The 25,937-nt window shown below is 41.1% G+C and overlaps 2 protein-coding genes across 22 annotated transcripts in view; one reads left to right on the forward strand and one right to left on the reverse strand.

Annotated features, from left to right (window-relative positions):
* Positions 1–25,937, reverse strand: part of LOC114849880 (cytospin-A-like) — a 47,667-nt gene that overhangs the window by 17,365 nt on the left and 4,365 nt on the right. For 4 of the 6 annotated variants that reach the window (XM_029141679.3, XM_029141678.3, XM_041069563.2 and 1 more), the window contains exon 2: positions 3,513–3,602. The exons of the other annotated variants lie outside the window; for them this stretch is intronic. The gene's annotated coding sequence lies outside the window, so the exon portion shown is untranslated. The remainder of the gene's footprint in view (positions 1–3,512; positions 3,603–25,937) is intronic. 6 annotated transcript variants of the gene reach the window in all.
* LOC114849863 (disks large-associated protein 2) overlaps positions 1–25,937 on the forward strand; it is a 46,969-nt gene that overhangs the window by 10,157 nt on the left and 10,875 nt on the right. For 13 of the 16 annotated variants that reach the window (XM_029141626.2, XM_029141627.2, XM_029141622.3 and 10 more), the window contains 4 exons: positions 12,630–13,777; positions 14,155–14,372; positions 16,050–16,206; positions 17,574–17,793. In XM_029141626.2, the coding sequence (XP_028997459.1) occupies positions 12,630–13,777; positions 14,155–14,372; positions 16,050–16,206; positions 17,574–17,793 (1,743 nt within the window). Of the gene's footprint in view, positions 1–12,629; positions 13,778–14,154; positions 14,373–16,049; positions 16,207–17,500; positions 17,794–21,076; positions 25,878–25,937 lie in introns of those variants that run through there. The other 3 variants (XM_029141635.3, XM_029141636.3, XM_029141637.3) reach the window with 2 other exon arrangements.

Below are 25,937 nucleotides of genomic sequence, written 5' to 3' on the forward strand. Positions count from 1 at the left end.
TCTGCTGAAGTCTGTTTGCACAAAAAAACAACAACTAGCATCGAGAAATGACATTTAATGAAAACCATATTACCGACCAGCTGGAGCCTCGAAACCTGTTGGGTGCATGTTTTAAAACCCTGGAGATCTGATGTGGTTTCCCTTCTCCTGACTCGTTCTCCACACAGGCCATTATCCCTGCAAAAAAATCCCTCGCCACAGCAACGTTGCCACCCAAGGCGCTCTGAAACCAGGCCAAAAGCTGGCTATTGTGACCGCAGATGGGCATAATAACAAAATAATGCCGTATGAAGTACCCGCTTTGTGCTTGTGTAATCTCCCTCAGCAGCATCTTTATTAAAATATTCTGTCACTGCAGTTTGCTCTCGGTGCATCGAGAAAGCGGCGGCTTCTGTCGAATGTCAGACTGCTTTGACAAATCACAGGCTAGAGTGAGAGCGAGAGCGACGCTGCTGCCCGTGTGCCGCGAAACACAACTGGACGTCGACGTTGTCGCAGTCGGACGGAAGTTTCGTTGGAGACTTCCCATCGCAGATATGAACACATTTATAGTTGTGTGTAGTGAAATCAAAGGAGCTACAGCTTTGGAACCCCTCAAAGGCTGCTGCGCCCTCTGCTCCCAGTTACTGTAATCAGCTGAGCGTTTGCATTGGGATCGGTACATGGGAGGCCTACATGTACATGGCCAAATGATGTAATGATCATGGCCGCTTGCTGTTGCCTAGATACAGGGAGACAGCAGAGAAAACACTCAGCCGGGTCGTGCTGTCTCTGTCACCCTCGAGTGTTTGCGTCACAGGGGACGAGTGTTTGAGGCTCGCTGCTGTTCCCTTTGAGCCCGAGAGTCACAAAAAGCCCAAAAGGGGCATCGTTTCCCTCTTATTGTATCTTGCTCATCAGCTGTTAGTGCCTCCAGGATGTGGCATCCGTCCGTCCAACGCTGTCCCACAGCCGGACGGGGAACTCCGGCAGCCTGCCGAGCCGCGGGTCACTGTGTTTGTGTGCGAGTACGAGGCGTGGAGGTGGTGACTAAGCCTCTGCTTCTGTAACGGTGTAACAAGTGCATCTCCGCTCCGCTTTTAGCTCCACACAGACAAATTCAATCTGCTGGTTGCTATAGCGATAAAGTCGTCGACACTGAAACTTTTTGCGCCTTTAAGCTGCATGAATCCGATCTGATAGCCTTGTTTATCAGCCGGAGAGCGGAGACTTGAATCCGAGGGGGCGACAGAGTGGATAGTGTCTCTCACTGTGGATCTGTGGAGCGTCAGAGCCTTGGGAATAGCTTTGCCTCCATCCTTAGACGCTTCAATGCAGGTTGAATCAGTGTTACGTCACCACAATAAAAATATAATTACGATTTCAAGTACTTAATAACCTCACCGTTAAGACCTTGAACTTGATCATTGAGAGGAGCCGAATCCCCACGAGCTTTTTTATTTTTTTTACAACAAAGGACATCTTCTCTGCTGGATGAGTAATGAAGGCCCATCATTTCACCACCATCTGCTGCTCTGGTGCCAGTGCTCTCCAAAAGACTGGCTGTGACCTTGGGGGGAGGCCGGCCTGGCTGGGCTTGTCTGCATGACATGGCTTCTCGCTGCCAGCTGTCCATTACTCAACAGCGTGTCATGAGTCAGTGATGCTTCTGTACGCCCAGGCTGCATCCACTGTGGATGCGCCTGTTGGACCGGCCATCGTCGCGCGTTTTCGCTGCGTGCTAAAAAAGGCCGCTCGACTTGTTTCTGCCTCATTTGGCAGCACGTGGTCCAGAGAAGAGGAGATGAAGGAGATCAGCTGTTATGTTGGAGAGGCAGCAGGTGTGGACAGAGAAATGCATCCATTTTCAATGTGACAGCAGTCGGACCGTGAAAGTAGAACCTGTCACTCTTCAGACCTTTCATTTTTCCCTTCACACCCTTAAGCAAATTTAATGCAATCTGCCACCGTAGTTAAGCAAGTAAGACTGTAATGACCGATCGATCACCACTGTGTTACCATTACATAATCTGGGCGTGTACTCATGGAGTACGGCGTGACAGGATGCTAGTCAATCCTTAATGTTCCCCAAACATGGAAGTTAGCAGCCGTCCATTCGAGAAGAACATTTCTCTTCCTGGATTATTCTCTACAAAGGCCTCTCTCTACAACAGTCCACCTACACTGTCCCATGCTTAACTCAACAATACAGACACTTTTGCACAAAAGGGGTGAGTCAGGGAGGCCATTACAGCAATGATCCAATAGCTGCAACTACTAATACATCACCACTGGAAGTACTGTTTCCTGTTTAGCCCCTTTAGCTGCAATCAGTTAAGTAGTGAGTGGAGGCAGCGGAGTCTTGTTCTCAAATACTGTAAACGTCACATCAGCTTCTGATCAAAATGAGATTTCTTCTGTGTGTGTGCGTGTGCGTGATTGCATTCATGCATTGTACATGTGCACCTGAGAGTGTTTTGATTTATTAAGCAGCGAGTGTGAAGGTGTCACACTGCACAGCTCAGGTTTTTGGCTCTGCCATGAACACAGTCACACACATCGCTACACCGACACTCGCGGGAACACATCCCTTTTTACTCCTCCTCCCTCTTGTTTGCTCCTTAATGTACTGTCTATTAAAAGGGGAACACTTTAAACCATCGGTGTCACCTCAGCTGCTGCTTCCTAAGCTGCGCTCCATCGATTGTGTTTTTATAGTGGTGTGTGGTCCCAGTGTCCATCACTGCTGTCTCGGAGCCACAATGTCTATTCTTCTCTTCTTGAAAGGGGGGGGGGGGGGGGGGGGGGGGCAAACAGCAGCTCATCTGACAGCTGAGGTCATCGCGCTTGTTTTTATCTAGTGTTGTGACAGGCTTGTACTTTTTAAATCCTGAAGATGAGCCTGTAGTATACTGGGAGCGAACATGCGTCCATGAGCAAAACACTCTTGTGCTTTCAGGCAGAGATAAACAAATCGGAATAAACAAAGACATTGTTTGGTTGTGCAGCATATTATATAACGCAGGGTACCAGGTTGACATCTGGACGATCTAGAGTCTAATTTTGGGGGGAAAGAAATGAGCATGACGTATGTTTGATCATAAATGTGTGTATCACCCTTTATGCCGCATTTGGCATGTTGTTATGGCTCATCAGCGAGCCAGACGGCTCAGTGAACACCACGGCAGCATGTGCTTTAATTATGAGGAAGAGCAGGATGATCTGTCAGGATGACGGATTTGGATGTGTGCTCATTTTGGTGGATATTTGTGAGCTGTAAATTTTACACTTAATGCATCGCTCTAATTTGCTTTAAGTTCTATTTATCTCTTCCGCTCTGCTCTTGATTTACGATTGCCTGTACTCTTCTTAGGATAAGTGAAAAGTTCTCCCTCCAAACTACTGACATATCTGGTGTTGCCAGGCAACCACTTTTTGTGAAGGATACCCTTGTTAAAAAAAAGCATGGTAAAAGGCTAAGTTTCTTGAACTCTTGCCGTGGGAGTTTGACTATGATTGAATACGTTTCTCACCAAACACCAGGAGGAGCATCGCAGTTCTATTCTTGAGCCAACATTCCTGTCCCGGTGTTCTTGAGAAGGCTGCAAACCTTTTTTTACTGACTGCAGAGAAAAGCACAAAGTACAGGAAGCGATTACGCAGTTGTGATAAATACAGTTTCTGTTACAGATCAATGGCCTTTGAGGCCCCAAAGTGGTCTGAGAATGATGGAGTACGTACAGGAAATGTAGCAGACGCCGTGTTCCTACAGTCTATTTGGTGTAAAGAGCCTGTTTAGATGTTTCATCTCAGTAGAAGAACAATGATCGGACATAACATTAAAACCATGAATGGTGAACAGGTCAACATGAAAAACACAGAAAGCTTCCTGTGCTGTAAGTGTAATGATCGTATTATAAATATTCCTTCATAACTCAGTAGCGTTCAGACAAACTTTATGAAAGAAAGACATTTTTCATCATCTCAGTTCATCATAGCAAAAAGTCAAATACAGGCTGCTACAAGTTCAAAGCTATTTTCTGCAGCCTCACTGTACATGACATATGGCTGCCATATTGATAACTTCATTATTTGTCCCCAGGCAAATTTGCAAAAAGTCACCATCAAAACAAAATGACATGGTAATGGATTCAGAACAGCAGCTGATCTGCCTGTAACTGTAATTATCTCCGTATCCTGCTTTTACTTTCATTAGCAGCCTGTCTCTGTGCGCGCTAACTGTGAGACAGCCAAATGAGAACAAATTAATACGACTCTGGAAGTGTCCCAGCGCTCTTGGATAAAAATGTCTAGTCAGTTTATTGTGGAAAAGCACAACAATTGAAAAAGTGGAAGAACATTGTGGAACTGCATTGTGTGTTTTTTGAAACATGAGACATGGAAATCCTTTAATCTGAGCTTTCTGGTGGAATATCAGATTGTGTTGATCGCTCCATTAGGAGAACATTTATAAATACAGCTAAGATTCCTTGTTGAATTGACTTTTATTTATAATAGTTGAGTTGTTTTAGCCTTGAACCAAGAGACCAGGGTGTCCAACTGCATAATGTAGAATATTCTCCACTGTTGTGTTAATTCAACTTTCAAAACAAACCAGGGTAATGGCCTAAATATGGAGCTTTGCATTTTCACTTTCTTGCAAATCAATATGCACAGTATCAATAATGCACAAGGTTCCAGACTGTTTATTTCAGTAATTAATTTAGTTGTAACCTCACACTATGGCATGAATTAATCATCATACAGAACATGACATTCTAGCTGCCTTTGGCCAGCATACAGAATGAGAATGTGAGCGTGAGGTATCACCACGGGATTTAAGATCATTTTCCGTCCTAATTGAACAAGAAAATGCCGCGACACCTGACAACCTGAGTGAAACAAGTCCGTAGCTTAAATCAAAAGTGAGGCAGCAGGAGTGAAGTGACGAATCAAGGCAGAAGAAGCAGCTGTGCGACAGTCCACTGTTATGTCTACTGATGGATTACTACATTTAAATGTTATGAAATAGGCTCCCTAGGCTCATACATTAATGAAAAATAAATAAATAAACACATCTGCTTAAGTGACAGGAAGATCAATAGCAAAATGTATGAGTAAGACTTTCCTTAAGGATCCACTGGTGATTCCACTACATCACAGCTGTTGCAGCAGCTGGTACTTACTGTACAGGAGATCCCCCAAATCCTAACATTACAGGAGTTTCTCCTCAGCATCACATTGCCCTTTACCTCAACAGCACAATGCAACAAGAGAAGATGTTTCAGTGTTCTGGCCACAGAAATTCACCAAACCCACTTCTAGTCACTAATAAAAGGAAACACTTTGTACATCTCGCATTGCAGCCTTGAATGACACAGGAGGAAAAAAACTGTGATCAGCCCAACAAAGTACAAAGCTCTCTGAGAGCTATCTGTGGTATCCTGTCACTTGTATTCAGACCCAACGGCACGGCACAACTTCTTTCTTTGTCGGCTTACAGGAAAGAGACTTTATAAAGAAAGAAAAGGAATCAATAATGGATGTGCTGCCTCTGATTATTTTTATTTCCTCTTGCACTAAATGGAACATTTTGGATATAGTGCACGCCAAACAGTTAAAAGGCACACACACAAGTAAAATAAATAAAGTGAACCATTAAAAACATTATAATAAATCACTTTTCAGCTCACTCTAAGTTTATAAAATTGCATATAGCAGCACAGTTGAGAGGGACTATATTGTATACGCTCTTGATTAATCGTCAACACCGGGAAAAGGCTTCTGTCCTGGATGCTGACTCCCTAGGAAAACAGTAAAAGCTGCTCAATGCTGACAACAAATAGACAACATTGCTCTACAGCTATTTAACATGTCCAGAAACGGGTTCAGTTTCTACTTTGAATCAAAGGCATAATATTTATGGTAATTTTAAAATGTCATTTTGGAAACTGACACACACACAAAGAGACAAGTACTGTAGGTACATCTGAGCTTTATAATTGACCTGAAGAACTGAGATATCTTTGACATAACCAACTACAACAGCTGCTACTGAGGGGAGAGACACTGAACCGCCTTCCTTTTGATAAATAATTGTATTGTCCACACTTTTGCACATTTCACTTGTTAGTTCAAGAGTTGTGCCCATGTGTACATATATACACACACACTCATAATGTAGATGTTGATGCAGAAAGGAGAACAGAGCACATTTAGGGACTTCATATGAATATAAAATTGAAGCCAAATCGCAGATCAATTCAAACTAACACCAGGGCTGCAGTTAATCATTTTAGTAATCAAGTATTCTATGGATAAGTCCAGCCATAAACTGAGGAACAGGACAAGAAATAATTGAACTTTATTAAAAAGCTGCAGAAAATACACAATTTTCATCCTAACTGCATCTCCAGCATAACATCAACCTTTCCTGCTGGAGGCTTTGAGGAAGACACAAAAACAAGTGGACGGGAGGCTGGAACAAGAGTCAGCGCAGAGCAGAGTGCTGCATGTGTTCAATTTTTCAAACCCGCGAGCACAAAGCTTGATACTGGGCAGATTCCCCATGAATCCAGTTAGAACATCTATTTTTTCAGAGACTTCATTACAGTAGTTCCACTCGTTTTAGCTTGTGCTTACATTACAAAATATTCAACAGAATGAGTCTCAGGACAACCACAGGCATCACATCACCCATTTAGCAGTCCTTTACATCCAGGTGGTGGCCTGTATATGCACTGTGTAATTACCTAATGCAGTGAGCCCCACAAGGGAGCCCTTCCAGTTGTTAACAGCGGTCTGCTTCCTCAAGTGAAATGGGCAGATCTAAACATTAGAAGGCCTCATATGCAGGTGTTGTTGTAGACTGAGGAATTTCTAGTGTTTAACAAATTATCTTATCCCAGAGGGCGCTCATTAACTAATCGGGATATGATTAAGTATTAACCTTTTAATAAGCAAAAGCTAGAGACAAAAGGTCCCGTGTTGTATGATGTACATTAATAACCACTCAGCAGCAAATACAGTACAAAGACTATACCAATATGTTTTGGTACCCGGTCAGTCTCTAAAACGACACTGCGAATCGATAAATTAGATTTTCTACTGGCAGCCTGTGTAGTGATGCTCACAGCGGCAGAAATGGACACGCTTATTCAGTTAAACTGAGACCGAGCATCTGGCGTGTTCAAGGCAAAACGTAAAGTGTAAGTAGCAACATAGTAACAAGGGAAAGGAAACGTGCAACAATGAATTAACATGTCAACGGTGGGAGATGGGTCGACAGAATAAACGCACTGGCAGTATTTCACACTGATCTCTCCACAGTTGGCTTTTTGCCCCAATTGCATCAAAAGGCTAAATATTAATGCTGCAAGCATATGGCAGCTCAGCAGCTCCTCCGTGTATGACAGTCCACATCTCACTTCCTCACCTCATCCACCAGGTTAGCGTCAACATAACAAATGCAGAGTGTTTGGACTTGGTGTGCACACAGGTACATCCAGTCTGAAGGTCAAAGCACAGCATGAGTAATGAACCCTGGGACCTGGTGGCTGCAGGTTTAGCTCGGCCGTCTCTGTGACAGTCTGAACTGTCATCAGTGACAGATGGAGCGGCACGACAGCACAACGCAGCAGTGCTTTGACGCACAGAGCCCGTCTCTGAAGCAACTTAAGATAAAAATATCACTTTCAGCATGAAAGCAAGTGAAGAGTTGAGGTGTTTTTTTAAAGGCTGGACATCATTTACAGCATTTATTTTTAAAAAGGATTTGGAATTCAAGTTTGATGTCTCATCCCCTCAAAATCTTATCAATTCATCCTTAAGTCCAATTGAAATATCTAAGTAAATAGAGTTTTTTGAAAGGTCCCTAATATACACATAACTAACACACACTATATACACACACTACTAACAAATTTATTTTTATACCATAGACCTATTAAAATAGGTGCAAGGTAATATGCACCAGTCTCCCAGAATGAGAATAAAATGTATGTGATTCAAAATTTAACAGATTAGTTATTTATTAAATTAAAATATTAGCTTTAATGTACAAATACGCTTCATCAAAATCCTAAATTTCTGTTTTTAACTTTTTGTTTGGCTTCACCGAGCCTTTTACCAGCGTGTCATTAGGTAGGTGGTTTCCACAGCAACAAGCTTTTATACTCCTATCTCGCTCTTGAGCGTGAGATGAATGGTGTGACCTGGCCTGGGCAACTGAGCAACACTCTACTGCAAGCTCAAAAACCCGACTGCAGGTTTTTATCGTGATTAATTAACATTAATAGGAGCAAAGAACTTTAACTTAATTTCTGTGGCAGAATAAAAGCTGTAGTGGGTCATAAACTGTTTATATTTCTAAAAAAAGAATGACAACCGTCTTTGGATGGAGGCAAAGACTCATCCACCGGTTCTCACGTCAACTGGTTTTCACTAGAGGACATGACTTGACGTTAGAAATTAAATTGCCTCCTTTTCCGCCCTAACAAGCATTCATGTCGTTTAGTATTTCCTTGACAGACAGTGAAGTCTTCCAGATTTAATGTGCACCACATCTGTCTAGCCATCATTAAACTCCGCTTTACGAGCTGGTGCAGACTGTATAGGTGCTGAGAGGACGATCTGGCCTGCACACCACCCTTCATCCCTCCTCTGTGTCTCTACTGCAGTAGGCTGAAGACAGATGGAGCCGTACAAGACAAAACACCCTAATTAGCAGAGTAGTGCACCTCTGAATTCCCACATGTGGAAACCCTCTCCATAACCGTGACAGAACATGTTGGCGGATAGGAAAGAGTTTTCAATTTGCATCCTTTAGATTATTATTCAATGTGCAGTTTTTACTGCTATATGGAAATGTAAAAAATAATGACATTGTGCTTTGTCATCGAGACATTAGATATATAGATACATAGATAAAGAAAAAGGTGAGAGGTTACTTTTATTATACAGTACTGATCACGTGTAGACCTTGAAAACAAATTGCAGCTCGTGCTGTCGTACCTTCATTGTGGGGTTAAAGAGCTGCATTTAATTAAATAGCTGTGCTATTGAATATTTATTAATGATTGTATGCAAGTTTGTTGAGTATCACATTTACAGTACACATCTTAACGTGTGAGGACAAACGTGTTATGTTGAATGGGGAATGTGAAACACTGATTTACTATCAGCACTATTCTGGCTGCTTTCTGCCAGTGATGTTGTTGCCATGGTGTGACATCGCTGTACTTGATATCCACATCTCTGCCATTCAGTCTCCAGCCAAAGCCACTGTGCTATACTGTAAGTACTACTGCGAACAGTGTAATGCAAGCTGGTATATTCAGGGCTGCAGAAATACTTTATTTATTGACTCATTATTTAGAGTAATGCAAACCTCTATCTATCATAGCAGTAATCAATGTCTGACCGTTTCAGAATATGCTGAGGCAAGTGTAGGCAGACGTTTAAGCATCCTACACATCAAACACAGCTAAGGTGTACCACATGGCTCAATATTTAAACTCTCCCAAGCTGCACTACTGCAATCCCAAAACACTGTAAATGTGAACAGTTTCCATGGAGATGTATCAACATTCACAAGACCTGAATGATAAAAGGCAAGATGCCAAACTTTCGCCTCCTACACCTTTAACATAATGTAGGCAGATGCAATTTGGAAGGAATTATGCAATTTGCGTGTGGTCATTTTCCATGGCTGTTTACAAATGAACCCCTAGGGCCAGTAAGTACACTGTCAGCACATCTGACCTACTGTACTGTACGATCACAAGAACCTTGTGGCTTTGTGAATTTTTCTCCGCAGAATAAAAGATAATGCGCAATATTTCCTGCTTAAATGCATGTAGAAATAAAGATAAAGCCTGAGGGAAGCTCCATATAGAGGCTATAGAATCTTGTGTTAAATTAAAGTTGTGTGGGAGGCTTTACAGGCTGCTGCACAGCAAGCAGCGACGGACTGTAAGCTCCTTATTTGGCGCCGTCTTCCGCTGAAGGGCGTAGAGAAGACGCCGAGGTGTCCAGGGTGTGTGGCATCTCTACAACATCCGCCAGCGTCTGCATGCTGAGAGGAGAGCAGCAGCAGTGGGAGGGAGTGGGTGGATATCAAAAGGTGAAATGCAGCCTCTGCTGCAAAGCTGCACCTAGTTGAACATGATTTTGTATCCGCTGCAGGATCAAATACTTTTTATGTCGGTGTGTGTAATCTCCACTACTGTCGTTGTGTATTCCTACAGTTTATACACCTATCATTTGGTTATTACAGTCCTCATCTTACTTTACAAGGGTCTGTTTTAGCTTTACATTCAAACATGAATGCATGTTTCACCATCCAACAGGTATTATTATAATTAGTATTATTATATTATAATATACATATAATATTATATGGCTCAGTGCTGTCAGGAATATTCTGCCGCTCAGTGACAGAGCATTACTTTGAAATAGTGTTTGATAACTTTGCTAAGGATATGATTTGATTAGGCTTCTCGCCCCGCTTCTTCTTTTTCATTCTTTATGAATTTGAGGTTTGTCTGTGACTCAAAGGTCAATGCTCACAGTGCAGCCATGGCTTTGATGGATTTAAAGAGGATGCATTTGCTCAGCAACGATCAATAAATTATCTCCAGGACGTTATTCTTCAACAAAGCGATTCATGTCTTACGGTTTGACAGCCTGTTGCTCTCCTCTTCTCTGTGGAATTAGCTTGCTGTGCATTAGTGTGGAGGAGGAAGGCCTAATTTATTCCAAGTTATGCAACCATCTTGGGAAATGCTGGCCAGGCGCTGATGTAGCATAGCGGCAGAGATTTGACTTAGCAGCCGGCAGCACAGTGGTTTCCCATTGAGCAGCGCACGCAGCGGCTTTCCCCTCTCCCTCTCCTCTCCTCTCGTCTGTTGAGCGCCCTAATCTCTCTGCCCTCAGTGTGTGGCACCTATGTGTGAAAAGAACGATAAACATTTCACAACCAGCATCAGGAGCTGACAGAAGAGCATTTAAGGCAGCAATCTATTGATCAGACCCAACAATCACTGCTGCAAACGCTGTGATACAGAAGAAAAGTTCTCATGTTTCATGTTGGAGTTGCAGTGTGAGACCTTAAAGGTACTTTAAACCTAAAAAAAACACTAGTGCAATGATGACTGAAAAATGGATGGAAAGAAAATTTCATCCGTCAACAACCTCAGATGTTGGTCTGTGTGACTACAGTCTGTAGCACATTCAGCACCGTCAGTGCAGACAGGTACTGGTAGAATCAAACATCAGCAGGCACAGTCAGTACATGTACATCACAGATGAGCTGCAGGCTAAAGGTGATCCAGCGATTCATTATCTCACTGTAAGGAGAGTGGGTGGCGTTGCACAAGACAGAGCTGAGAAACTCATCCTCCCCTGTGTTACTGCCTGCAGGGTTTCCAGCAGAGCCCTATGACACAACTAGGTCCCTGCCCTGGCCACTTAGCATTAGTAGAAGTTCTCAGTCTGTTGCAAATATTGGATGACAAGCCTCTTTGGCTGGAGTGTGTGTGTGCTGTCAGACTAGATGGATAAGTTGTTATGAAGTCACAGATTTACTGCACCACATCACCTACGAGGCAGTGGAATCAAATTAAAATTAAATGATTTTACTAAATAATTTTATTATGAATATTACACAATGGTATTGGTGCCCCAACCCAGTATCAAATATGCAAATTGGGCTCAAAAGTCTTTATTTTTTGGGAAACTGGGATCCACCCCAACCAAGACTAAAAATCCTATTACAGTTCCTGGTTTTCAGCAGTGGTTGCCATGACAACTGTGCATTTTATTTCGGGCTCCTTTGAAACAGTGTGTAAGATCTGAGATCCCAAATGTTATGTAAGACGTTGTGCACTGTTCCAGACTGGGGTTTCCTGCTGCAGAGAATGTAAAGCAATTAATTACAGGAGAACGGCAGACAGAAAATGGATGCTCCGACACAAACGGCTGCTTACAATGCTTGTAGCAAAGTAAAGATTAAAGACAGAGTTTTAATAACGCTGCTAATTCTACACATTTTGTTCTGTGAAAAAATCCTTTGTGTGCTTTATGACAGACGCCTGGGTCCTGATTTGTACAGCACTGTGTATGTCTGTAACAAAGCATGGAGGAATGTATAACATAATTATAAGGAAAGCTAAATGAGGCATGGTCTGAACCATGACTAGACTAAGCAAGGCATAAATACAGTAGCAGATTCAAAGCGTGGACAGAAAATATAGTATATTTGTTGTGGTTAATTGTCAATTCCATCATTCATTACGCCTTACGACCATTTTTCACCATATGAACACTTCAGTTTATGAATGCCTGCAATGAGACTCTACTGTGAGCAACTTTAGACAAAAGACTTATTGTACTATTGTACACATGGATCATAAAGTCCTAAATATAAAAAGTGACTCACTGAAATGATTTGAGAAATAGAAACAATGAACACCGCAGCTCCTTAGAAAATCTCTCTTAGAAAATGCTGCTAACTTCTGCAAATCCAAAGACTGAACAATAGCATGACAATAGATTCCACTGAATTAAGAGTCGCATGCAATAGCTTAAATACATTTCTCCTTTTGCTTGCTCTATTATTAATATTTTTTCTTCCTCTTTCTGTGATGCAGACCAGAAATTGCCCCATTGGTCCCCACCTCGAAATTTCAATGAAGGTAGACGCCTCCCTCCGGCTAGGAACATGAAGGGCTTATCGAGCAGCCGAACACAGCACCCGATTCCTTTACCCCATGGCTTGGACTACGACCCTCACGTCCACGACCTTCACGCCCATCATGGCTCGGACTCCCGCCACCCTTCCTACTTGCTCAGCCCCACCGAGAGCTGCCCCGTGGACTTCCACCACCGCTACTCGCCACGTAGCTCCATTCACTCTGACTGTATGATGATGTCTCCTGTCATGATGCCCCCAGCTGCTGTGTCTGACCACATATCCAGTAGTACCTTTCCCAGGATGCACTACAGTTCCCAGTACTATGACTCAGCCACACGGGATGACTGTGCTGCCATTACAGCCTCTGCCACCTCCCCTGCTGTCGCTGCTGCGGCTGCTGCAGCAGCTGCCTCTTCCCACCATGCTGGCACCAAGAGCAACCGCCTTCCTGCTAACCTACTAGACCAGTTTGAAAAGCAACTGCCGCTACATCGCGATGGCTTCCACACATTACAGTACCAGCGCACTTCCACCACCACTGAACAGCGCAGTGAGAGCCCTGGCCGCATCAGACACCTTGTTCACTCTGTCCAAAAGCTCTTTACCAAGTCCCACTCACTGGAGGGGTCGTCCAAGATGAATGGCACAAAAGGTGATATCATGGGAAGTGCAGGAGGAGCTGGGAGCTATTATCATCATGGCCACCACTCCACCAAACATGGCAGCAAGAGGAGCAAGAGCAAAGAACGTAAACACCGCTCCGGTGGGTGGTGGAGCTCCGATGACAACCTGGACAGTGACAGCACCTACCGCACACCAAGCGTCATGTCACGGCACCACGGGGAGCATGTGAGTCACTGCTACCCCGATTCCATGCACAGCCACCACTTTGGAGACATGTCACTCAAAACCTCCAAGAGCAACAACGATGTCAAGTGCGCAGCCTGCGAGAGCATAGCTATGACACCCGAAGGCAAATTCATGAAGAGGAGCTCCTGGTCGACGCTGACAGTCAGTCAGGCGAAGGAGGCCTATAGGAAGTCATCACTTAATCTAGAGAAACACAGCGACCTCAAGCCTTCACGGACATTTCACTACTTGCAGGTGGGCGTTACTTCATTTAAATAAACTTAACAAACAGTGATACTGCATGTAGTATAAAATTACACACCGAATGAAAGGGGGCAGAAAGGCTCTTTCAGTTCAATCAGTGGTCTAAGTACCAGGTGCTGTTGTATACGGAAATGTGCATTCTGTGCTGAGGAAGTGAGTCATGCTGCATTTGTTTTGGATTCAAAGGAGTAGTTCTAAGTTCTAGTAGCATATGGTGTAAATGCTTCAGAACCCTTTCATCATAAGCACAAAAGATTTGAATGGTGATTGATGGCTAAAAGGTAACAGCTTCCATTTTTTGTGTATCTACAGTAAATCTTTGAAGGTTATGTGACTTTGTGGTTTCTGTTTCACCCGTGTCTCCACAGGTGCCCCAGGATGAGTGGAGTGGATATCCAGGTGAGAAGGATGAGGAGATCCCATGTCGGCGGATGCGCAGCAGTAGCTACGTCAAAGCTATGGGAGAGGTGGACGATGAAAGTGGTGATTCTGACACCAGCCTTAGGACCTCACCGCAGAAAGCCATCCGGCCCGATGCGCTGGTCCTAAAATCAGCCATGCATAGACCCCACTTAGACTCCCACAGGTAGGCCAAGCTGTGAGCTTATTTTGGTTTGCCTGATAGCAGTTGGTTAAAAATCCGAGGCCCTCATTAAATGGAATTTCTTAAAAATGTTATTCTCATGGGTAACAAACATGTGTTGGCTTTGTTGTCTGTTGTTGCTTAAGGGAAAAAGGATGAACTCCATCCAACCAGTATTGCAGCACATACTGTAGAAATATCGTTGTAACTTGCCTTCAATATGCGTTTTAATTTACAGCCCCTGCTGACTTGGTGCTTTCTGGAGGTAAAATCTTGGTTTACTGATGCTGACTTCTGTATTAGTTACTCCTCCTAACAGATGTCAGTGCTTCTGGTGATTCTATTCTATGTTGTTTGGAAACAAGTTGAGAGTTACGCATGCCCGGATCTATAGTAAGTGGTTATTGAGAGCTGGCTCGATTTACAAGCACATTTTAAGTTGATTTTGAAGTACTCAGCCCAGAACTGTTTCATCACATCAGGTAGCGCTAGGACGACTCAGCGAGGCTTTGTGTTTGTGACCTTTTAAATCTACTAGATCAATATTTGCCCAACCGATTACACAGGCAATGTAGCTCATCTTATCACAGTTTTGTTGACGACTCTGGGGAAAAACTGTCACATTCATACTGAGTCACGCTCAGGAGAGCAGCTTTAAAGGTGCTTGGTGAAGCGGACGGCCATGCAAGTACTGACTTATGTGTTAAGGATATCAGGAAACCTAAAGTGTGAAGGTTTGTGCAGATTGCGATGTGTGTCCTACTCCCATAAATACATTTTTCTTTGCATTAAAATAGAGTCAGAGAATGAGTAATCGTGGTCACAGTGTTGAATGTTTGATGAAGGTGTTAAAGATGCTAGCTCAACTAAAGGGCTGTGGAAGAGGCTGTCATTTGTGTGTGTGCTAACTGAATCACAGAGGTACTGTTTGTGTGATGCAACTCCACCTTCCTTGATATGAATGGCAGCATTTGTTGACATAATATAATTCAGGGACAAAGTATAGTAACACATGTATGAGCTATGAATCATTCAGTTATTCTGAATCCTAAACTAGAACGTCACAATACAACTGGAGGCTACCACATTGCATATATTGTACAACTGTTGCTGTGCTCTACTTACTCACTGTACAAAACAATATATTTGTGACTCAGAGGACGATCTTCCTTCACATTTACAGTCCTACAAACATTACTTTTATGCAGTGTTCTGCTAAATGTGATTGTTTTCATGTAGATTTCACATATAAACGGATCCTGTGAACCTGGGGGGGGCGGCATGCATCCTCAACCACTACTCAGTGATGTCATCGTCTTAGATCACTGCTTCCTTAATAAAGAATATGCATATGCATCTTTAATAAAGAAATATGCATGTTCTCTACGGCTCTAGGATTAAAGATTCTGTTTTCTAATAGTTCAATTTGAGCTACAGTAGAAACTAACGAACCGGCTAATTAAAATGATGGTGATGAACCCAGCAGTTCAGATGGTGTTGAGTCACCCAAGCACAAGATTTTGAACTGAATTATACCCCGTGATATAGACAAGAGAGGCACTGCCCGTAGATACCGGCCAATATCATATGCAGTCCTACATATCATCCAGTAAATGATCCACGTGTGGCTTCTGAATTATGCAAAATATTTCTATCCCTACCCCCCCTGTCCTTGTTCAGCCAGGGCTACCACTTGCAAACCACAAGAGATATGCGGCCCCACCCTAGTGTCACACTGGACCCAGCCACCACCTTTCATCCCCCGCCCTTCCGCTCTCGCAACCAGAGCTACATGCGTGCCGTCAGCACCCTCAGTCAGGCTAGCTGCGTCAGCCAGGTGAGTCTGAAACACATGTGCTGCACAGAGACATCACCTGAGGCACCACCAATGACAGTCTACACTATACTGTTTTGTATGTACACAGTAGTGTTGCAGACACGAAACATACACAAGTGCCGAAATTGGAGGTCCACATCTGGCTATTTCCTTATTTGACTGTGTAGCACTGAGATTTTCACTGCTTTCACTGACGTTCACCTCAGTTCAAGCTTCGAGCATTCTAATGTTGTTTCTAGTTACGAAAGTCTTTCATCATTTGGATGCACAACAATGGGGGGGGGGGGGGGGGGGGGGGGGGTAATATAGAGCCACAGGCAGAGACATTATCACACCCCTCTGATATGATGTCAAAATCCTTTAAACAACTCCCGTTTGAAGACGATATTTTGACAGAAGCAGAGCAGGAATTCTGTGGAACTACTTAAACTGCAAGACAACTGTCTAAAAGTTAAGACATACCTTTCATCCAAGAACAGGATCCTTGGATCTTCAGGACCCTCACAATACACAACAGCTGACTGGGGTAAAATCTGACAGCTTTCCATGAAGCCTAAACTCACTTTTAATATAAGCGTTGCCATATATACTGTAATGAAAATTGTCAGCCTGGTTTAACTGTGTTTATTTTTCCTCAAAGTACAATATTTATAAGCACAGAGTGGAGCTAGAGATTTTCTTTAAAACATGATTTTACAACCAGCTTATTTCTGGGTGATGACACCCAGAGTAATAATGTAAATAAAAGAAAAAGACCAAGCTCTCTGCTGTTACACAATTTAGTATGTCAAACACCCAAGAAAACATTTAAAGGCAAGATTTGCTTTTTAGAAGCAACTGGTTGTATTTTTTGACTTAATATTGATTAAAGATGCAGTAACTTAAATATTTAAGAAACAGATTATTAGATTCTTGGAAAGGATGGAGTGAATTCAGTAAATAGCATCTTTATACTAGCACATATTTTTGTTGCAAGATCTGTGCATATAACTACACTACGCTACCAAATTACATCATCTAATGTCAGTTAGAAGTATTTTAACATTTTTTTTACATTATGTCCTCCTACACAGGATGAAGAGTTGCATTTTCCTAGGTTTAGTTTTTGTGGCAACAAATGATATAGTATATGAGCTTTAGTTTGTGGTAAATGGATTGTTTCACAATTAAAAAACATTTTTCCACTTGTTAGTTGAACTTTTATTTATTTTATCTTGACATTTATTCAGTTTAAGGTCAGAATTTACTGTGGCATTTCCATATGCTAACACTCCTTCATATTTGCTGTGCAAAGGGGAAGAATCAAAGTGAGAAAGAGAAAGGAAGAGGAAAAATTAAGGACTGCTATTCCTGTTTTTGTCTCTCAGGTGAGTGAGACTGAGATCAATGGCCAGTTTGAGTCAGTTTGCGAGTCCGTTTTTAGTGAAGTAGAATCCCAGGCCATGGAGGCCTTGGACCTGCCTGGTTCGTTCCGAACTCGAAGCCACAGTTACCTCCGTGCAATTCAGGCTGGTTATTCCCAAGATGATGACTGCTTGCCTTCAATGACATCCTCCACTGTCACTTCAACTCTCAGATCCACAACAGGTAAAACAATTCCCCCTAAATGAGAGAGGGCTTAGACTACATATCCTCATACATCCTATACATGCGCAGGAAGCTGACATACCTACATATGTACAGTGGGGAACCCTTGAGCTTCAGAGATGTCGGGCTGAATGATTCCAGTTATTTTCTTTGGAAGCTTTAGTGTGTGTGTGTTTGTTTTTTGCCTCTGCATACTTCAGATTGTTTAGATGGACTTTGTTTGTGTGTTAGTTTGCATGATTCATGCATCACAGGCCAGGCTCCTGGCTGGTCAATCGCGCAGCTATAGACCAGAACAAGGGAGGGAGGGTTACACTGTAAACACTGAGAGGGCTACACGTGTTCACGGTACACAATACTACATAGCACAGCCACATTACATGGCATGCCTAAGAGCATAAGTCCTACTCTGAGCATGTTAACCTGTGGTGTTATATATGTGTTGTTCGAGTTGCTTAGGGAGTCCAAACGGGACAGGGGCAAGGGAGCCGTAGGCTGTTAAATATCTGAATTGACATGAACAAACCTTCTGCTTGTTGTGCACTAACACATTAGTATATGAATTGTCACTGACTTTGCAACGGAGCTATAAATTTTAAATAATAATGAGAACAGTACAATTTTGTAATACATTTAAGGTAAGTCATGAAGCTGTAGAAACTACAGAACATGTACATACATGCGCTGGTTGCACAAAGGAACTGTCTATTGATGTTGTACTCTATTATTCAATTTGTACATTTACATAATTGCAGTATTGTTGTATTGTGTTGCATGAAACAGTCTCAGACAAAATTAGTGATACATTTTATCATAATACTTTAACAGGATTTAAGTCCCTTAATTGCTGTTATGTTTAATCAGGTTCCTAATTGAGCAAACTTAATTTTATGGATTAAATTTCACCCCTCTAAGCTTATGTATGGCAGTAGATTCTAATTCAACAGGTAATTGAGAAAAGAATCATTTTAAATATTTGTACTACTTGCATCTTTTCAGTGAGAATTTGTGCGACACAGTGCAAGCAATATAAAAGTATAACGTTCTAAAGTTCTTTGTGCAAGCAGAGACTTTGTAGTGACTCCCTCACTAATGCTATTTGGTGTTTGCCTGCAAGAGTAAAGCTATGAACCCTATTGAAACTATTTTCTGTAATTACATGCACTTTTTAATAACCTGGATTTTTATTGTTTTTCTTAAACTTTCTGTCAATTTATCATTGGAAAACATTTGCACTTTTATTTTGTGGGGTTTGTTTTCATAATCAATCTGGACTTTCTTTTTGGAGTCCTCTTATCTTTAATTGGGTTTCCCTCTACAACTTCTACAATGTGACAGAAGTACTGTGCATAAAAGAGTGTTCTTCAATCCCACCGTCTTATTTGCTGAACTCTATTCATTAAGCTCGCCGTTCCAAATCTCTCAGCTCCATTTGAGCTAAAACAGACAACTGAGTGTACAAAGTGTTCAGATATGATATAAGTTGTATTTCAAAAATTGGCAATGTCAATTACAATATGATTATAGCAAACAAGAGAAAGGGTTTCCCAGGATGGTGATTAGGTATAAACAGTACTGTCACTTCAGAGTCAAGCGTAAATATTATGTCTCCTTCGGTTGACCCTTTGCACTGTGGGCACAGTGGCCTTATAAGTATTTAAATTTTAAATTGATTTGAATTTAATCCTCATGAGGAAATAAAAATTTCAAACGTTTCCAGACGATCTAGACTGAGGAAACATTTATTCCTTCCTGGAATAATGTTTTATGTCACAATTCAGTACTATTTTATAATTGAATTGTTAAACCTTGTGTGAGGCTAGAGGGCCCTTGAGTGGAGAAGGGATCCCATGATGTGCAGTAGGGCAGATGAGCAGCAAACCCCTCTCCATTTGACCATCCATCTCTTGAAGGATAACCAGAGGGAAAGAACAACTGGAGGCATCAGTGATGATTGCTGCAGGTATTTTAATGTTGATAAGCATACATATATCTATGTATATGTGTGTTTTTGCACTGCCTTCTCAGTAAAAGTAATAAATTCATAGAGTTTATATCTATATATGTAGTTGTTTAAAATATCTCTTGCTATTCCATAGTAAGTAGCAAACATGGTTCTAAACAACTCACAAAACTACAGATGCAGATACAGATTTTCCCTAACCTTGATAACTGAATTAATTTCAGCAATGAATGTAATGCTGGCTTTTGTGAGTCGTTTACCACATATTCATTTTAAGTGTTCTTAGACCACAGTTTAAGTGTTAATGCATCAGCTGTACTTCCCAAACATTTCGTAGTGTTTTTTATTTTTATCGCAACCATAAAATAGCACTGAATGTTACCATACTGCCACCGTCTCATTTGTGAAGGTTATTTTTACTTCTCATGGAAATTTGACTTTGATTTTTGACTCTTTTTAAAAGTCTAAGCCTTGGCATTGAGTCTGTCAGCTGTCTTTGACTGTGGGATTGCAGCCTCTCCCTGGTGCAGCCCTGAAGGGGGGAGGGAGCCCTCCCCTCCCTGGGTTACTTACTCCACATGGTTTAATCAGCCACTTTGGACCTGATATGTTCAATAGGGTTCATATCTGCTTCTTGGCCCAGTGGGTTGTGATTCTTCTGCTTCCCTTTACATCTTTTCTTTTGCACAAACCAGCACAAATTCCGAATTACTAAGAAACAAGTAGTTTCAGAAAAGGTTTGATTCGTCCTTTGAAAATGGTTGGTGTATTCCATGTGTGATTCCACTGTTTGCTATTATGTGCAGTGAAAAGATGGAAAGAAGCCTTGAAATGACTGAGAAGGCAGTGTAAAAACATAGTGAAATGTCTACAGTATGTGAGTTTATAGATAGTGACCATCTTACATGAGGGAAAAGTCACCGTATATATTGGGAAGAAACTAGGTCCATTATCCAAAGCACACTACAAAAAGTGTAATGAATTAGTAAACAAAATGGATTTCTTCAAAACTATTACTGGTGATAAACAACTCCCAAAAATAACATTCTGTATAAAGTTTTATACTTTAGTAAACTGAAATATTCATAGTTGTCTAGCATGCAAGTCCATGGTGGGCGCTCATACAACATCTGATTAAATCTTTAGAATACATGAAAATCCATGGGACTGGATCTTGTATCTTTGGAATTACTCACATACTGTAAGCTTTCCATAGATATGTGTTTATTTTCTAGTATAGAATCCAAATGACCTCACACTCCAGTTGTTCCTTTTACTTTGAATGTCCTTCTTTTTGCATATTCAAATTCTTTCTTACAGAGGGATATGATGTTGTGGATGGGACTTCTTTACTAAATGACGACATGATAGAGGATGATGACGGTGCTAGCTCGTCTGCCTATGCAGAGCTGGAGAGGCTGGAGAGGGAGACTGCTGCTGCTCGTAGCCAGCACAGCACTAGCTCCACTGTAACAGCCATTTCTGTTCCACCGGCATCCCCGCCTTTATACAGGGTCCCTTCTGCCTCACCCATAGCCACTTCTGAGCCACCAGTACCACAGGCCATTCAGGCTTTTAAGGAGTCTGCCAACATGGTTGCCGCCTTTAACATGCAGTGGAAGGATGAAATCTCGGCAATGCGCTATGAGCTGGCAGAGCTGCGAAGAGATGTCTGCGGCGAACTGAAGACTTTCAACAGCAACTTCTTCAACTTTACTCAGTGCTACAACATGTGGACTTTGTGTCGGGAACCCTGCAGTGACAGTACGACACAAACAGATGACCGAGTGTCTATCGGAATTCAAGCAGGCTCAAGCTGGTCTGTTCGACAGAGTACCCAGGACAAGTCAGTGATGTGCCAACCAGAGCCAGCGCCTTTCAGCATTATGGATTTGATGGACCCACCGAGAATTGAGATCATTGAGGGAACTCCTGAGAGCACTCCAGAAGGTTCTGGCAGTCCCGCCAGCCCACTTCCAATAGAGGACTTCCCGTGGGAGATCAACAAAAAGCAAAAGGCCCATACGCAGCCAGACACAGGCGGCCACACAGGTGGCCACAGAAGTGCCAGTTTAGAGCTTTGGAGTAGAAAGTACACCAGTGGACCCATGTCATATCTGTCTATGTCATTCTAATCATTCCCAGTCCAGGCATAGTGTAAAATGAGGTGAGGAAGCCAAGGTAAAATTCAAGAAATGCAGGGCAGAGCTGTTGTTAGATGTCCCTTTACTATGCAGACACATGGTCTGTCATCTCTTGAAAAAGGTTACAATAGTGTTCAAGCAATCTTAACAAGTGTCTTGCTTAGCCATGGAACAAACAATAAGGGTTCTGTTTTACAGCAGAACAAGGTGACATAAGAATGTGACAGATAATGTGTCTGATGTTCAGATCCTCAAGTGCCAACTAGAGCAGCATCGTCTTTCCTCCACCGTCTTAAATCCGCAACCTCAAGAGAAACTCATAACAAGCATACATACAGAACATAACAGATATCTAAGGGCCATTTGACAATAAAACTTATTAGCCTTTGAGAAGTTTTGGCATTTGATCTGCACATAAATTTAAAAAGCTCATGTTCATTCCAGTTCCTCTTTATATAGAAAGAGTCTTTTAAGCACCTGAATATTCAGAAAGAAAATACTGTGAATATCTTTATAAACCCTACTTTTTTTATTAATGCATCAAAGTTTACTACATTACTTATGAATATATTGATATTTAATTCTTTTTTAATTATTCTAATGAACAGCATTCCTTTGCCATAGTGTTTATCCATTCTGTAGCCAGTTCAACTTAAATGGGCATTTTGAAATATACTAAGCTTTTCCCAATAGTGAACAAGTGAACTGCAAACCATGTATAATCAAGAGTGAAATGCCGAGTAAAACTCAACTCATAAAATTTAAAAAAGCCTAATGCTACGAAAACAGCAAAGGTGACACTGTCTCATTGCTTTGTGAGCTTAGTTTAAAAAAATGTTTACGACAAATCATTTGAGTTATTTCAAAGTCTAACAGCATGTAGAGAAGAGACAATAAGGAAGACTAACCATGTTCATTGAATGTGAATGTACTGGCTTCAGTTCATTCCCGCACAAACTGCATTTATTGTCAAACTCTTTATATGTATATAAATGTAACATTTTGTAAATAGAGAAACTTATAATCAACACTTTTACTGTTTGCTGTTATAAACATACTGTGTCCTAACAGCGCTGAGAGAAGTTACAGTAGTAATTGTGGTTCTAAACCAAACAGCACTTTCCAGTCTTCGAGGTCTGTCTACATTTGTGTCCAACCTACATCATGTGCATTACTCAGCTGTCTATACACCGCCTAACAAAGTAACCTAACATAGTTTATGCCAGTGCTTTTTTCTGTTGTTTTCTTTGAGTTGTGATGAAAGGCGAAAGAAACATTTATTTAGAAAGCTACCAAATAAAAATTAGTTTGGTAAACAAATGTGGAACAACTTAATTTATTATATTTAGAATATAAGATTCAATGTTAATTCCAGAGGGCAAATGCTTTGCTTTGTTACAGCGGTCACCAACTTCATCAGAAACCTAATCAGGACTCGAGAAAGTATAACCACTTAATTACCTACACAACAAAATTTAAAAAACAAAAAAAGAGCAACTTAACAGGATGCGGTATATCTTATGTCTGAACTATTCATACTAGTCCAGTCTTCTAATCACATTTCTCTAGGGAGGGTGGGGTCAACCCAAAGAAGACAACAGAGAAACACTGGTCCCTAAAGTAGACAATCAGAGCCACTGAGGGCCTCTACCTCTCTATCTTGTCCCCAGAGGTGCAGTATAGTACCACTGAATGTACTGGTACCGCCTCACTAGTGATGGCTTAGCTGTGCTCCTGGCCGTAATGTGTGGGAGACCTCAATCATCTGCTATATTTGGCCAACCATTCATTTTACCTGTTACTCATAATGATAGCTGTTCTGTGGCAACTGGTATTCCCTTCAACCACTCATCTGCTTCAATGTCCTATGTCGTACCAAAGTTAATGCTGGGGTCTATGGAGCCAGGGCCAACAACAAACATCTCCGAGCTCTACAGCAGTTATCTCTGGACGATCACAGCACAGGACCGTGGGATGTCTGTCAGACCCCTGATTGAAATGTGAACCTTGTAAAAGGACATTTAATAAGAAACAGGCTCACTTTTATAAAGTGAGTGCATCTATTTCCCCTTTGCACGACCAAAAGACATCACTTGACAAGTGTGGCATTTAGAAAAGATCAAAGGTCAAAATTAAAGCCACACAAAAAAAATAAAGGCAAATATGCTTCAGTTACTGCAGTACTGTAGCTTCATCCCATACACATTTAGCAGTATTATGTTGATGCTAAAATATCTAACCAAATGATTCCTTTGCATTGATGTGTTATGGAGAAACAATACAAATATGCTTTATAATTTTGGCAGCAACATCAAAACTTTGGACTTAAGGGTGTTGAGATTTCATTAAGAAAGTACAATATCGTGCTTTGAGTCTAATATTGTTGACATTTTCCACTACTAAATGCAGAATGTGAAATTTTAAAATCATCTAACTATACATTATTATATCAATATCAACATATGGCATTTTATTTTAGTGAAAGGCACATGACTGTGACATTTACCCTATCACACACACACACACACACACACACACACACACACACACACACACACACACACACACACACACACACACACACACACACACAAAATTGTATAATATATTTATATAATAAATTGTACAATATATCCACGTGACTATGAGGGGATGCAGTGGCATTCCTTCCTTATTTCTTCCCATTGTTTGGGGAGTGCAGAGTTATTTAACGGTGCTGAAGACTGGCCAATCATGATGTCTCCTAACTACATTCATTCATTCTATGCAAGTCCTTTGTTGTGCTACATCTTAATATTTACATTTTAACTACATACAGTAGATGTTTATGTTCAGCTTTCATGCAAAACTTTAATATTGAAAATGGAATGTTTTCAAAAAGGTATTTGTGGCTCAGAAATTGAGGACAGAAACAAACTAACAAACAACAAAACAATCTTTGCAAGAGCCAATGGCAGCACTGGGGTTCTTCTACTGTTCCCTGCTAAACAGCTCACATTCTCACATTTAGTTCTATGTAGTTCTATGAATACCTGCTATGTAGTAGCATTGATGTGGTTTTTGACATGATGTACAAAAGCAATGATCATCATAAGTGCATCATATTTATCTATTTTGGTGATTTATTTACTAATATTGGATAAATTGGGGGAAAAAAACTGTGATAAAATACAAGTATTGCAATTGTTTAATATTCTTAACATAAATCGTATTAATCTCTAAACTGGTGAGTGAAATTCAGCCAGACTAAAAAAAGTTTAATCCATTGTGTCAACGTTATGCCATTGTGTGATCCAAAGAAATGAACGTACCCCTTAAAACAAGTTGAAATGTAGCAAAAAAGAAACTAGTCTAAATATTATTTTAAAAATGAACACATGATAGAAAGACTAAATAAGAAAAACTAATGATATTTAAAATTATTTTTCAACCATGCAACCATACTTTGTCTAATAAAACAGATATTTATACAAATCTGAATTTTGAACTGTTTAATGTGTAAGTGAAATATACCATGAGTTTTTGTTTACATTTAGCTGTCATCCAGAGATCTGATGCAACAACTGTGCCAACAAAAGGTTTTTGGATGGAATCTGATCTCAACTGAACCTGTAAAACTGCTTGAATATAAATCCTTTTCTACCAATGTGTTCTCTTCCTGCATTTATTCAGTGTGTCCAGAAACACCATGCTACTTTGTTCTGCATCGATCATCTTGCAATTTTCAGGGATCTCACACTGTTTAGTGTTTCAGATTATTAAGTCAAAAGTTTATAAGTATCCTTTTGAAAGCTATAGTTTAGGCTAGATTTGTTATTTTATCATTACTTGGTTGAACAAAACAAGCAGAACGTGTCCTTTTTTTGGCTTATTGTGGCATTTCTTGTGAATTTTCATTTAAGACTTTTACTGAAACTGTATTTTTCATAAAATTGATATAAAAACAATGGATTAAATGTTTATGATGTTTATGGTAATTTAAATGGCAAATGGGGGTCATAGCTTTACAATGGCATCAACAAATGAAAGTGTCTTGC

This window comes from Betta splendens, chromosome 24 (assembly GCF_900634795.4).
Source record: "Betta splendens chromosome 24, fBetSpl5.4, whole genome shotgun sequence".
Classification (NCBI taxonomy): domain Eukaryota; kingdom Metazoa; phylum Chordata; class Actinopteri; order Anabantiformes; family Osphronemidae; genus Betta; species Betta splendens.